At 40.5% G+C, this 15,771-nt stretch overlaps 1 protein-coding gene across 2 annotated transcripts in view; it reads left to right on the top strand.

Moving 5' to 3' along the window:
* Positions 1–15,771, top strand: part of LOC134824381 (multidrug resistance-associated protein 1-like) — a 96,322-nt gene that overhangs the window by 29,654 nt on the left and 50,897 nt on the right. Inside the window, exons 6-21 of one of the 2 annotated variants that reach the window (XM_063836280.1) lie at positions 459–581; positions 806–865; positions 2,783–2,845; positions 3,035–3,096; positions 5,415–5,543; positions 5,713–5,877; positions 6,586–6,676; positions 7,010–7,081; positions 7,515–7,601; positions 7,830–7,997; positions 8,147–8,251; positions 9,331–9,429; positions 9,611–9,751; positions 9,911–10,074; positions 10,880–11,006; positions 13,032–13,208. In XM_063836280.1, coding sequence (XP_063692350.1) covers positions 459–581; positions 806–865; positions 2,783–2,845; positions 3,035–3,096; positions 5,415–5,543; positions 5,713–5,877; positions 6,586–6,676; positions 7,010–7,081; positions 7,515–7,601; positions 7,830–7,997; positions 8,147–8,251; positions 9,331–9,429; positions 9,611–9,751; positions 9,911–10,074; positions 10,880–11,006; positions 13,032–13,208 — 1,833 coding nt within the window. The remainder of the gene's footprint in view (positions 1–458; positions 582–805; positions 866–2,782; positions 2,846–3,034; positions 3,097–5,414; positions 5,544–5,712; positions 5,878–6,585; positions 6,677–7,009; positions 7,082–7,514; positions 7,602–7,829; positions 7,998–8,146; positions 8,252–9,330; positions 9,430–9,610; positions 9,752–9,910; positions 10,075–10,879; positions 11,007–13,031; positions 13,209–15,771) is intronic. The other variant, XM_063836281.1, reaches the window with a different exon arrangement.

Raw genomic sequence — 15,771 nt, 5'->3', positions numbered from 1 at the left:
AAAGTGAGTATCTCCACTCAGGTGGTTTTTATAATAATCTCTTTCTTTTTTGCTCTATAGAGCTAAAAAACAAAAATGGGAGGTTTGTTCAATTGATTGAAATTGAAATATCCAATGTCAGTATTGTGAATGAACTGTGGAGGTTTGTTCCACAAGGTGTACAAATTGATCAAGTCAGGCTAGAATCTGCAAAGTTAAAATATCCTAGTATAGGTAACATGTACTAGGATATTTACTTAGATATTTACTTGACCCGCCATGTCGCCAGCTTGCCCTGATGAATACTATCAATTGTAACATTACTGACTACAGTCTAAGTTTTCCTATAGGACTGCCATACCCCAGAGGTAGGCAAAGCATCCACATGCTATCCTCTCGTGGGCCACCCAGGCCCAGCCTCTACAAAAAAAGAAAACAATTGTCTAAGTTTTGAACTGGAACTATAAGGTGTATTGCAGGTTGTAGAGAATATAGACGAGCAGCTGCCCATCCTGATTTGTGTGTACAGCAGTTTAGTTTTACTCAACTTAATCATTCACAGTATACTGGAGATACCCGAGGAGCTGCTAAATCAGCCAAAGGTACAATTACACATATAATATATAATATAATTGTGTTCCTTATTTGTTATTTTTATTTGACTCAAATTTGTGTTTTGACGTTTGATCGAATGCAATAATATGTAATAGGAAAAGTGGGGAAAATATAAAACTGTTCCAATGATTATTATCTGATTTATTTCTGTACAATTGCAGAATCAACTTGATTCGATTTTAAATGTTGAATGTTTCTGATCTTGTTTTAGAAAACCCATTCTGCTGTGAAAGAGAAGGTGTTATCGACCCAAGACAATACCAAAAAAGAGGTTTGATAATTTGTTACAACATTACAAAGGTTGTCCCAAAAAAGGGCGACCAAGTGATTACTGATAGTGATACCAACTCAACAACGGTTTGAGAATTTCATCAATAGCAGTTTTTGAAGGGTATTATAATTTATGACCACCACATTCACTGAAAACCTCTACCTGTCCCGTCCATCCTGCCAATGGTGAATGGATCGAGTGCACCCTGCCAGTGGTTCGAGTGCACCCTGCCAGTGGTTCGAGTGCACCCTGCCAGTGGTTCGAGTGCACCCTGCCAGTGGTTCGAGTGCACCCTGCCAGTGGTTCAAGTGCACAGATTCGTAATACAATGCATTAAATCTAAACGGTGACATGAGCTCAGGAGCCGCAGTGCTTCCTGATAGTTTGGATCTGAAACACAGATTATGGAGGATCAGAGCACATGACTTTAAGCTGAGGCGAGCTATTAACAAAATCACTTGGTCGTCTTTTTTAGGACACCCTGTATTACCAATTCATTGATTCATGGGATTCTATGGGGATATGTTTGTTATATTCGTCTAGTTCCTAAATCGAAAGGAAAGACTTGCGGCATAGTAGCAGCTCTATCAGTATGACCGTTGTTGATATGTGAGGGGAATAGTTGCCAGGTTATTATATTATTGATGTGCTCATTATCGTAGATTAAGTTCACATGTACCGTTATTGACGACATTAATCCAATAATACCATCACTATAATACCCTCACTACACATCGTAGATAAAAGGCGAGCAGTCGTGTTTCTCAGACCATGAAAATTATGTTTGATAACCTTATAAGGCATGATTATTATAGAATGACAAGATCAATGGGTCCCGCAATCAAACAACGAGTTCTAAAAATTTCCAACAAGATCTTTATAAACCCCTCCGGGATAGAATAAGATTCTGATAATCCCGGCTCCCGCTAAATAGATTCTGATAATCCCGGCTCCCGCTGTTAGTTTTTTCCCGCTGAATAAATAACCCCGGCACAGCTTTTATAATCCCGCCCCGCTAATTTGGCTCAACAAGATTTGTTTTGTTTTGATATTCCATGAGAATTTCAACCGCGTACTGTCACGTGTTTTGATGACGTGTATCACGTGACTAACTACTACGACGCGCATTGGTAAAAAATGTCACGTGACCTATGGCTTAACGTAAGAACTATAAATACACTCGATCTACGTATCGGTCTAATTGCAGGCGCTGGCAAAACTCCAGCACACTGCTTACATTACTTAAACTCTTACATTAATTGGACCAGTTCCAAAACTTGTCTCGACGGTTACATTTGATTTTGTCCGGTTCGGTTAATTTTGTCGTGTTTGATATAAGCCATGTATTATAGTCGTCTACTTTGATGAACTTCATGACACGATATCATTATTAGCTTTTATCGCTTGCCAGGCTTAACTCGCCGCCCCTTATCGATATTCATATTCATTCAACGTTCTGACTGAGGAATAATGTTTAGATATAACGCCAATTTCAAAAGTCATAGTACCTTAGTTGTATTTATTTGGTAGTCCCCAATTCCATTTCATATTTTCCATAATGATCTCATATAGCTAGAATTAAGAGTAAAATGTCAAATTTGTTGGTCCTAGCACTAACCCGGAGGGGTTTATAACACATAACACCGGCACGCTTAAGTTATATTAAAATAACCCCTCGTGCTAAAGCACGTCGGGGTTATTTTCATAATAATCCCTCGTGCTTCGCACTCGAAATTATTATAAATTTTTCCCGCGCGTCGCGGGAAAAATTGAAATATAATCCCTGCGCATGCCGGGGTTATGTGTATTATAACATCGGTAAAATATTTTCGTCTATCCTCAGTCTATCCTAACTCCAATAAAAATTTCAATAAAAATTTAAACCATGAAAAATAGTAAGTGTTATAAAATGTTCAGGAGGAAATAGAGCTGGATGAAGGACACCACATGAAATACGATAGACCCGAGATGGATGACAGGGTCAGTGGAGCTCTTAATATTTATTTAACTTAATTATTTAACTTAATTATTTAACTTAATTATTTAACTTAATTATTTAACTTAATTATTTAACTTATTCATTTAACTTATCTAATACGTTTTGCTAATGAGTTCTGATAATAATACTGTTAAGTTTATTTCATATATCTGATCTTTTTTATCTTGCAGGCACCCTGTCCAGAAGAATATGTACCATTTGGAAATTATATAACTTTTCATTGGCTTACAAAGTAAGGCATAACTAACCAATTATAATTATAATTAATTATATAATTGCGGAATTTTGTTCTCCCTTTGAATCAATCTAGCTGGATAATTTGTTGTATTATATACTGAGATCAAACTATCAATTTACAGGCTATCGTCAAACATGTTTGCAAGGCGTCAAATTCAGTGACATAAGCCTCAAATTAGTTTTTATATTAAAACCAATTGCATCGCATCTCAATCTTTTATCAATATCTTCAAACATAAATTATTAATCGATAATAAACCTTCATTCGAAGATTGGGACAGTAATTACAATTTTGTGATTATATAATCAAGAGGCTTGCATATGAACATATTGACATGGGTGTAGAGTTGAGCCTGTACGGAACCTAGTAGTTTCAGTTCCTTGTTTAACTTGCCGTACAGCAAGGACATTCACTACTTTAGCCCGGCGAGGCACATGCCTACCTCTGGGTACCACGAGAGGATAGTATTGAGATGCTCTGCCTTCCTCTGGGTACCACGAGAGGATAGCATTGAGATGCTCTGCCTTCCTCTGGGTACCACGAGAGGATAGCATTGAGATGCTCTGCCTACCTCTGGGTACCACGAGAGGATAGTATTGAGATGCTCTGCCTACCTCTGGGTACCACGAGAGGATAGCATTGAGATGCTCTGCCTTCCTCTGGGTACCACGAGAGGATAGCATTGAGATGCTCTGCCTACCTCTGGGTACCACGAGAGGATAGCATTGAGATGCTCTGCCTACCTCTGGGTACCACGAGAGGATAGCATTGAGATGCTCTGCCTACCTCTGGGTACCACGAGAGGATAGCATTGAGATGCTCTGCCTACCTCTGGGTACCACGAGAGGATAGCATTGAGATGCTCTGCCTTCCTCTGGGTACCACGAGAGGATAGCATTGAGATGCTCTGCCTACCTCTGGGTACCACGAGAGGATAGCATTGAGATGCTCTGCCTACCTCTGGGTACCACGAGAGGATAGTATTGAGATGCTCTGCCTACCTCTGGGTACCACGAGAGGATAGCATTGAGATGCTCTGCCTACCTCTGGGTACCACGAGAGGATAGCATTGAGATGCTCTGCCTTCCTCTGGGTACCACGAGAGGATAGCATTGAGATGCTCTGCCTACCTCTGGGTACCACGAGAGGATAGCATTGAGATGCTCTGCCTACCTCTGGGTACCACGAGAGGATAGCATTGAGATGCTCTGCCTACCTCTGGGTACCACGAGAGGATAGCATTGAGATGCTCTGCCTACCTCTGGGTACCACGAGAGGATAGCATTGAGATGCTCTGCCTTCCTCTGGGTACCACGAGAGGATAGCATTGAGATGCTCTGCCTACCTCTGGGTACCACGAGAGGATAGCATTGAGATGCTCTGCCTACCTCTGGGTACCACGAGAGGATAGTATTGAGATGCTCTGCCTACCTCTGGGTACCACGAGAGGATAGCATTGAGATGCTCTGCCTACCTCTGGGTACCACGAGAGGATAGCATTGAGATGCTCTGCCTACCTCTGGGTACCACGAGAGGATAGCATTGAGATGCTCTGCCTACCTCTGGGTACCACGAGAGGATAGCATTGAGATGCTCTGCCTACCTCTGGGTACCACGAGAGGATAGCATTGAGATGCTCTGCCTACCTCTGGGTACCACGAGAGGATAGCATTGAGATGCTCTGCCTACCTCTGGGTACCACGAGAGGATAGCATTGAGATGCTCTGCCTACCTCTGGGTACCACGAGAGGATAGTATTGAGATGCTCTGCCTTCCTCTGGGTACCACGAGAGGATAGCATTGAGATGCTCTGCCTACCTCTGGGTACCACGAGAGGATAGCATTGAGATGCTCTGCCTACCTCTGGGTACCACGAGAGGATAGCATTGAGATGCTCTGCCTACCTCTGGGTACCACGAGAGGATAGCATTGAGATGCTCTGCCTACCTCTGGGTACCACGAGAGGATAGTATTGAGATGCTCTGCCTACCTCTGGGTACCACGAGAGGATAGCATTGAGATGCTCTGCCTACCTCTGGGTACCACGAGCGGATAGCATTGAGATGCTCTGCCTTCCTCTGGGTAGGCACAATTAAGCGTTTGGTGAAGTTTGCGAAATTGACAATCGTGGTGATGTGTTGGTTGTCGAATATTTCATTGACAGAGAGGTAGTAGTCCTGGAAATATTGACCTCTTATTTTGGCCATATCCGGACACTGTCCAAGGAAGTGTGAGACAGTTTCCTCTCCGTCGTGATTATGTGCTTGGTGCTATGATGAATTATATTCAGCTCATAACTAAACCAATCTCAGGATCATTTGGAAAGGATTTAGAAGACCGCTGGAGGACAAAGATTTATACCATGTTCCAAATCACTCAAAAACTCAAACAATCATTGATAACTTTTATACATCATGGACCGGCTCCAAACCTTGCCCAAAGTCAGTTTGATTTTTAGTGCTTAATTAGTAAAATTGTATCTTTGAACTTTTTCAAATTTTGAAGAACGTGTTTGCATAAATTATAACATTTATATGTTGTTATATCATAAACTACTTATTATATTCGGCCATCTCCGTAGTTTTTTATTACATTATAATATCTTCTCAGAGGTACAACAGGCTGTCCAAATCGAGGGAACCTAATTTGGTCGCTGGTGAAGTTCAACTGGAAGACCATCTTGTCAATCGTTCTCTTGAAACTGGCAAACGACATTCTAACTTTCGTACCCCCTCTCATTCTCAAGCAACTCATCTTTTACATTTTAACGGAGAAGTAAGTAAATAATATTATTAATCATTGAATCTTTTGGAGGTCTTGATAAGTTCATATTCAGTCTGCTAAGAGGAGAAAATGAACTGTGATAATGTTTTATCTTTCTAGTTGTAACAGTAACAATGGAGCAACCTGTGTTAGGCAAGTTTAATCGTCAAATATGCTGAATTATTAATTGTTGCTCAAGTTTAGATTATGGAAATTTGATTACAGTACAATATTTAATAATACAATTATATAATTATACAATTATACAATATTTAATTATAAATCATCATTCCTTTACTAAGATAGTGTTCCAGTAAGATACTTCCTTCTGCTCAGCATTTTGAATTAACTTAGGGTTAGGGGTTGGAACAGATATCTCGGGTTATGGCAAGGATGCACTTGAAAATCGCTTGCGCAATACAGTTAAGCGCTGACTTTTGACCAGCGATAACGATATTTTTCGATGAGACCAAACTGACAGATATTACTCCCCTCTATAGAAACAACCAAAAAGTCGATTTCGAGAAGAGTTCCATAAAAAACCTTGCCCCCTTTAACTGATAAACTTGTGTTAAATCATGTAGTCTGCTAACTATTTTATATTATACACTATTAATTAATAACTGATTAAAAACTAATTTAAAATTGATTTAAATCTAAGATTATATTTAAAATTAAAGAGCTCAAGAACACAATATAACCTAAACCACCTCTCTCTAGTCAAGAGCCGGATAAGTTGGGAGTTACATACGGTATAGTGTTCTGCGTGTTGATGTTAGTTTCACTCCTCCTTCAAACCATCTGTATACAGGTAGTTAATATAATAAATATATATAAATATATATAAATATACAATATAATAAATATATATAAATATAACCAACTTAATTTACACTTACAATCATATCGTCGGTATTTAAATTTTAGCAATAGAATGCCTGGCTAAGAATATAGTTTATAATTCATTGACCAAACGGCCAGTAGATAATTAGACATAAAACTGCTATTTATTATGCCAATTATGCCAATTATCATTATTATGCCAATTATCTATAATAATTGGACCGAAAGTGTTTTAGATCAATTATTTGGGTTAATAAATGTATTCGGGTTATAATTATATGAAGTGTTCATACCCAATCAGGCGTATTTTGACAGAGCGATAAACACAGGAATGAAGATAAGGGTTGCTCTGGTAGCGGCTATCTACAGAAAGGTAAACACTTACTCACAGTGACCTCACTGATTGGTCACTGGTCAAAAATTCAGTCAAAACTGTCAAATTTTGGTCAAGGAAACGGCAGAAAAGCTTCTATTCAAAAATCTTCCACAATGTTTCTTTCTATTATACGTTAATTAAGTTTAAGTGTGTTCGCTTCACCCTCTCCAATAATGTTTTGTAATTTTCTTTCGTCATTAGATTGACCAAGTTTATACTTTTGCACAGTTCTAACTGTGACAGTTAAGTGAAATCCGACCGATATTGTGACTTGTCAATTTATTGATTTCTACAATATCACATTATATTCCTAGACTTCTTAGTTCTAATTCGGTTTCCAATCAGTCAGAAGATAGTCAAGCCTTTAATAATTTTATTAGTAGATTGAATTATTAATTAATTTCTAAAGATTGGTAACCCCTGCAATTAGGCCCTCTTACTGAACAACGCTAGTCAGAAGAGTTCCCAGCTTGGTCAGATGATAAACCTAATGCAGGTTGATGCTCAGAAGTTTCAGGTAATTAAAACAATTATTATTATCAAGGGGGCCGGGGGGGGGGGGGGGGGGGGGGCAGGGGTAGTTTTTTTTCTACTTGTTCGTCTCCATCATCTCTAACACATAATACGTGAAAATTAAAAAAAGGATGTTTACAACTAAAAGTACATAATATTTCATTAAGATTTAAGTACAACTATTACATACTTGACATACTTGACATACTTTACATACTTGCTTCTCCCCCAGGAAATCTTCACCTACATCAACATGATATGGTCAGCTCCACTGCAGATTATCCTAGCTATGTACCTGTTGTACCAGGAGCTGGGAGCTAGCACTTTTGTTGGGATCAGTGTCACTATCATCATGTTACCTTTTAACTCTGTCCTTATGGGCAAAATGCACGGCTTTCAGGTGGGTCCCACCACGCGGTATATAATAATGGTTACGTCACGTGATTCTTGTGACGTCACGTGATTCTTGTGACGTCACGTGATTCTTGTGACGTCACGTGATATTGTGTGAACACATCTTCCCTCTTAATGCACGTGTTTACTCCTCAGCGAACTATTATGAAGATAACTGATCAGCGAGTGAAGAAGACAAATGAAGTTTTAGATGGGATAAAAGTTATTAAACTGTACGGTTGGGAGGATTCCTTCCTCAAGGTAACTATATTCTAGTTTAAACAGAGGAGCTTTAATAAGTCTATTAGAGACACTTACTAAAGACATAATGAAGGAGATATAGCTAGGAAGGGGGGGGGGGGGGGGGGGTGGGGGGGGGGGGGGAGGTCAGGAAGCTCACTAATATTATATCCTCCAAAGTCACGTTATTTTGAAGGTCATCTATTTAAACTTTGTTTGAACCTGATACATTATAAATGTCATTTGGCTACTTTTACTGTAAAGGTTTTTTATAAATGTTTCTCAGTTTTTAAGGGGTTTTTAAACTCAGATTTTTACTTTTGTATAGGGTCATTGTGATATTATCTATTAAAATGCTTTTCATACAAAGTTATAACGAATTATTCGTGTCGTGCATCCTGGGTTTGGACAGGATATGCCCGCTTAAAATATTTCCATCACGTTACATTACATAATTCTCAATAGATGTAATAGATTTGTAGTGTTGTAATTAGTTACTATATATTGTTTGAATACTATCTCCGCTGTATTATATTTCAGGAGGTGGACGGTATAAGGTCTCATCTCCACTATATTACAGGAGGTGGACGGTATAAGGTCTCATCTCCACTATATTTCAGGAGGTGGACGGTATAAGGTCTCATCTCCACTATATTACAGGAGGTGGACGGTATAAGGTCTCATCTCCACTATATTTCAGGAGGTGGACGGTATAAGGTCTCATCTCCACTATATCTCAGGAGGTGGACGGTATAAGGTCTCATCTCCACTATATTACAGGAGGTGGACGGTATAAGGTCTCATCTCCACTATATTTCAGGAGGTGGACGGTATAAGGTCTCATCTCCACTATATTTCAGGAGGTGGACGGTATAAGGTCTCATCTCCACTATATTTCAGGAGGTGGACGGTATAAGGTCTCATCTCCACTATATTTCAGGAGGTGGACGGTATAAGGTCTCATCTCCACTATATCTCAGGAGGTGGACGGTATAAGGTCTCATCTCCACTATATTTCAGGAGGTGGACGGTATAAGGTCTCATCTCCACTATATTACAGGAGGTGGACGGTATAAGGTCTCATCTCCACTGTATTTCAGGAGGTGGACGGTATAAGGTCTCAAGAGTTGGGGGCAATGAAGAGTCGCATAAAGTTTGGTATTATCATAACCTTTATGTGGACCTGTTCACCTATACTTGTTAGTATTAAAACTTTTCAATACCATTATATCACAACTAACAAGTACCGTATGTAATACCATTATATCACAACTAACAAGTATGGAATGGAATACCATTATATCACAACTAACAAGTATGGAATGTAATGAAACACGTGATCTGATCACATGATCTGAAGTAAAGTAAATATCACTGCAGGTGTCTCTCCTATCTTTCCTGTGTTACAGTCTGCTAGGTAACAATCTGACATCAGAGAAGGCTTTTGTTTCTCTCACGCTCTTCAACATTCTCCGCTTTCCTCTAGTTATGTTGCCTAACATGATTACACAACTTATACAGGTTCAGATACTAGTATCTTATAAAACCAATTATTGAAAATTAAGTTCTAACTTTAAATAATTTAATTCCACAGATATGTTCTTCCTCGCTAATAACAGCAGATTTATTAAAGAATTTAAAATAAAAAACTTATAATAAAAGGTTTCCCATTAAATACAGGCAAGAGTAAGTATAGTTCGTATCAAGACATTCCTGAACCTGACGGAGCTGGAGGAGGAAGCTGTTATAAGTGGGGAGGCGGACTCTCCTACTGCTGCACAGATCAAAGGGGGCAAGTTCTCCTGGGACATGAAGGATGAAGTCAACACTGTCACCTTGGATAAGTGAGCAGTCACGTGTTATGTGTAGTCACGTGTTATGTGTAGTCACGTGTTATGTGAAGTCACGTGTTATGTGTAGTCACGTGTTATGTGTAGTCAGGTGTTATGTGTAGTCACGTGTTATGTGTAGTCAGGTGTTATGTGTAGTCACGTGTTATGTGAAGTCACGTGTTATGTGAAGTCACGTGTTATGTGAAGTCACGTGTTATGTGTAGTCACCTGTTATGTGTAGTCACGTGTTATGTGTAGTCAGGTGTTATGTGTAGTCACGTGTTATGTGTAGTCACGTGTTATGTGTAGTCACGTGTTATGTGTAGTCAGGTGTTATGTGTAGTCAGGTGTTATGTGTAGTCACGTGTTATGTGTAGTCACGTGTTATGTGTAGTCAAGTGTTATGTGTAGTCACGTGTTATGTGTAGTCAGGTGTTATGTGTAGTCACCTGTTATGTGTAGTCACGTGTTATGTGTAGTCACGTGTTATGTGTAGTCACGTGTTATGTGTAGTCACGTGTTATGTGTAGTCACGTGTTATGTGTAGTCACGTGTTATGTGTAGTCACGTGTTATGTGTAGTCACGTGTTATGTGTAGTCACGTGTTATGTGTAGTCACGTGTTATGTGTAGTCACGTGTTATGTGTAGTCACGTGTTATGTGTAGTCACGTGTTATGTGTAGTCACGTGTTATATGTAGTCACGTGGTATGTGTAGTCAAGTGTTATATGTGTATTATGTTTATGTTGTGTCGTCTTGGTCGTAATTATATAGTTGAAGTTCCATATAAGTTACTAATCAAATCCTACAATCTCAGTATAAACGTTACAATCCCGCGGGGTAAACTAGTAGCTATAGTGGGAGCTGTAGGATCCGGCAAATCCTCCCTGGTCTCAGCTATGTTGGGTGAAATGGACAAAATGGAGGGTGAAGTGTACTTAAATGTGAGTTATAAACGTACCCCAAATATCCTGGGTTATTATAACGTTCCCTGATTGATTGATTGAGGAGCACTACCCGAAGGCATTACTCGGCACTAACGCCTTAAAATCATTAATTACAATCAAATATAAATATTGGCAGGGTTCAGTAAGCTACGTACCCCAAATATCCTGGGTTATTATAATGTTCCCTATTGGCAGGGTTCAGTAAGCTACGTACCCCAAGTATCCTGGGTTATTATAATGTTCCCTATTGGCAGGGTTCAGTTAGCTACGTACCCCAAGTATCCTGGGTTATTATAATGTTTTCTATTGGCAGGGTTCAGTTAGCTACGTACCCCAAATATCCTGGGTTATTATAATGTTCCCTATTGGCAGGGTTCAGTTAGCTACGTACCCCAAATATTCTGGGTTATTATAATGTTCCCTATTGGCAGGGTTCAGTAAGCTACGTACCCCAAGTATCCTGGGTTATTATAATGTTCCCTATTGGCAGGGTTCAGTTAGCTACGTACCCCAAATATCCTGGGTTATTATAACGTTCCCTATTGGCAGGGTTCAGTAAGCTTCGTACCTCAAATATCATGGGATTTTATAATGTTCCATATTGGCAGGGTTCAGTAAGCTACGTACCCCAAGTATCCTGGGTTATTATAATGTTCCCTATTGGCAGGGTTCAGTAAGCTACGTACCCCAAGTATCCTGGGTTATTATAATGTTCCCTATTGGCAGGGTTCAGTAAGGTACGTACCCCAAATATCCTGGGTTATTATAATGTTCCCTATTGGCAGGGTTCAGTAAGCTACGTACCCCAAGTTTCCTGGGTTATTATAATGTTCCCTATTGGCAGGGTTCAGTTAGCTACGTACCCCAAATATCCTGGGTTATTATAATGTTCCCTATTGGCAGGGTTCAGTAAGCTACGTACCCCAAGTTTCCTGGGTTATTATAATGTTCCCTATTGGCAGGGTTCAGTAAGCTACGTACCCCAAGTATCCTGGGTTATTATAATGTTCCCTATTGGCAGGGTTCAGTAAGCTACGTACCTCAAATATCCTGGGTTATTATAATGTTCCCTATTGGCAGGGTTCAGTTAGCTACGTACCCCAAGTATCCTGGGTTATTATAAAGTTCCCTATTGGCAGGGTTCAGTAAGCTACGTACCCCAAATATCCTGGGTTATTCTAATGTTCCCTATTGGCAGGGTCAGTAAGCTACGTACCCCAAATATCCTGGGTTATTATAATGTTCCCTATTGGCAGGGTTCAGTAAGCCACGTACCCCAAGATTCCTGGGTTATTATAATGTTCCCTATTGGCAGGGTCAGTAAGCTACGTACCCCAAATATCCTGGGTTATTATAATGTTCCCTATTGGCAGGGTTCAGTAAGCTACGTACCCCAAGTATCCTGGGTTATTATAATGTTTTCTATTGGCAGGGTTCAGTAAGCTACGTACCCCAAGTATCCTGGGTTATTATAATGTTTTCTATTGGCAGGGTTCAATAAGCTACGTACCCCAAGTATCCTGGGTTATTATAATGTTTTCTATTGGCAGGGTTCAGTAAGCTACGTACCCCAAGTTTCCTGGGTTATTATAATGTTCCCTATTGGCAGGGTTCAGTAAGCTACGTACCCCAAGTATCCTGGGTTATTATAATGTTTTCTATTGGCAGGGTTCAGTAAGCTACGTACCCCAAGTTTCCTGGGTTATTATAATGTTCCCTATTGGCAGAGTTCAGTAAGCTACGTACCCCAAGTATCCTGGGTTATTATAATGTTCCCTATTGTCAGGGTTCAGTAAGCTACGCACCCAAAATATCCTGGGTTATTATAATGTTCCCTATTGACAGGGTTCAGTAAGCTACGTACCCCAAGTATCCTGGGTTATTATAATGTTCCCTATTGGCAGGGTTCAGTAAGCTACGTACCCCAAGTATCCTGGGTTATTATAATGTTCCCTATTGGCAGGGTTCAGTAAGCTACGTACCCCAAGTATCCTGGGTTATTATAATGTTCCCTATTGGCAGGGTTCAGTAAGCTACGTACCCCAAGTATCCTGGGTTCTAAACGACTCCCTAAAAAACAACATCCTATTTGGGGCTGCTTGGAACAAGTGTTATTATAAGGAAGTAATAACGAGCTGTGCTCTGGAGACTGACCTTCAGATACTTCCTAATGGAGACAATACTGAGATTGGAGAGAAGGTACTTTATTAAATTATTGTTATTATTAATATTATTAATTATTATTATTATTAATATTATTAATTATTATTATAAACCATATCTAAGTTCAAAATATCTGAAAACAACAATCCTAAGAACTTTATTGGCAGCTGTCTCAAAAGATGTAGACATGTAACTCTATCAAGAGCAATGGCTGTCAAATCTTCAAAATCTGAAATTGAACATAGAGAACTTTTATTACATTTTAACAAAATCATCACGTGACTTTTATTACATTTTAACAAATATCGCGTGACGTTGATCGGTGACCACGTGACCACGTGACCGACAAACTGTTGCTGTACTGCTGTACACCCCTCCCCTGTACCATTACCTACCTTGTAGTTATTACATGTATTAGTATTGCCTTATCCTCTAGGGATTAGGAAGTGTAAATATACGCATATTAATTTACAACATCGTATCAGCTATGTGGGATGAGAAGCGCACTGTACTACTGTGCAGTTTACTGTTTATCATTTTATTCAATACCTCTTTAAAATGAGATGAAACATGATTAGGTGCACATTCTAGATATTATTAAGTAGATAAAACTAAATGATATTAGAAATATAAAACTTAATTAGATTAGTGTTTATAACTGCGTGCAATAATTAATTTTGCGACCATTTTTATAGACTCAGATAACCGTATGAATTGATTAATTGTTCAATATTTGTTCGTGTAATTAAAGCACTGTCCATAAGTAAACGATAACATGATACCTCAATAAAGTGATAGTAAGATAAGAATGAAATACTACCAAGTTTACTCAAAACGTGCAATATCTGCTACTCTTCTTAAACAAACTTTACAGAGAGATTCTTTAAATTGCAGAATGTTTAGATATATATTTGTCCCGTAATTGGTTCTTTTGCGATAGTCAAAACGCGACAACTAGCGCTGGATGGCGACAACTAGCGCTATCCAGCGCTAGTTGTCGCCATCCAGCGCTAGTTGTCGCTATCCAGCGCTGGATAACGCTGGCCAGCGCAAAATATATTTGTTCGACAATTGTCGCTATCCAGCGCTAGTTGTCGCCATCCAGCGCTAGTTGTCGCCATCCAGCGCTGGTTGTCGCTATCCAGCGCTAGTTGTCGCTGGCTATGCGACACTGTCGCACGCGATAGTTTGCGATGGCCAGCGCAACTGGCCATCGCAGAAAACAGTTTGATAAATAGCGCGCTGGCCAGCGCTGGCTAGCGCTGGATAGCGACAACTAGCGCTGGATGGCGACAACTAGCGCTGGCCAGCGCTTGTTGTCGCTATCCAGCGCTAGCTAGCGCTGGCCAGCGCTGGCCAGCGCTATCCAGCGCTAACCAGCGCAAAGTATCAATTTTTGATAAATTTCGATAAATTTTCGATAATTTTCGCGACAAATAGCGCTGGATAGCGACAACTAGCGCTGGCCAGCGCTGGCCAGCGCTAAGCGATAGCCAGCGCTGGCCATCGATAGCCAGCGCAACATTTTTGCGATATTATTCGTCAGCTAGCGCTAACCAGCGCTAGCCAGCGCTATCCAGCGCTAGCCAGCGCTGGCCAGCGCTAGCCAACGCTAGCCAGCGCTAACCAGCGCTGGCCAGCGCTATCCAGCGCTATCCAGCGCTGGCCAGCGCTATCCAGCGCTATCCAGCGCTGGCCAGCGCTGGCCAGCGCTAGCCAGCGCTAGCCAGCGCTGGCCATCGCTGGCCAGCACTGGCCAGAAACCCCCTCCCCCTCAGCTGATTACGTTATATGTGATCGATCCCCATCTCAAAGTATTGCGCTGGCCAGCGCTGGCCAGCGCAATGTATCAAAATCATATACTTGCGATATTACTCGTCAGCCAGCGCTGGCCAGCGCTAACCAGCGCAATGTATCAAAATCATATACTTGCGATATTACCCGTCAGCCAGCGCTGGCCAGCGCTAGCCAGCGCTGGCCAGCGCAATGTATCAAAATCATATACTTGCGATATTACTCGTCAGCTAGCGCTGGCCAGCGCAATGTATCAAAATCATAAACTTGCGATATTACTCGTCAGCCAGCGCTGGCTAGCACTAACCAGCGCTAGCCAACGCTAGCCAGCACTGGCCAGAAACCCCCTCCCCCTCAGCTGATTACGTTATATGTGATCGATCCCCATCTCAAAGTATTGGTTTTAAATATTTGCGATATCACTCGTCGGCGCGCAGTTACTGTTAGCGCTAGCTAGGATCAATTACAAATTAGCTTACCTGGGGACCTCAAAATATTATGTTCATATTAATCATAAACATATCCCGAATAGAGATTAGGCGAAATGACAGCAGACAGGCTGAGCATGGCCCAGTAAAATTAGTATAAAGGGTCGTTCACATATTACGTAATCAGATACTATCTGAGATAGCTGAGGGGGTTTCCAAATGATGACCCTAATCTCTACTATAATTCAGAGAATTATTTCTGATGTAGAATGTCTGTATGTACGACCACCCACGTGCAAAACAAACGAAAAATATGAATTTAGGTAACAACCAAAACGTTCCATAGCAACGGTGTTTTAATGCGCACGTGCACGTGC

The sequence above is a fragment of the Bolinopsis microptera genome, chromosome 12 (assembly GCF_026151205.1).
Source record: "Bolinopsis microptera isolate Bmic1 chromosome 12, MBARI_Bmic_1.0, whole genome shotgun sequence".
NCBI lineage: Eukaryota > Metazoa > Ctenophora > Tentaculata > Lobata > Bolinopsidae > Bolinopsis > Bolinopsis microptera.
Note: the sequence above shows the minus strand (reverse complement) of the source record. Positions and strands in the feature narration are given on the sequence as shown.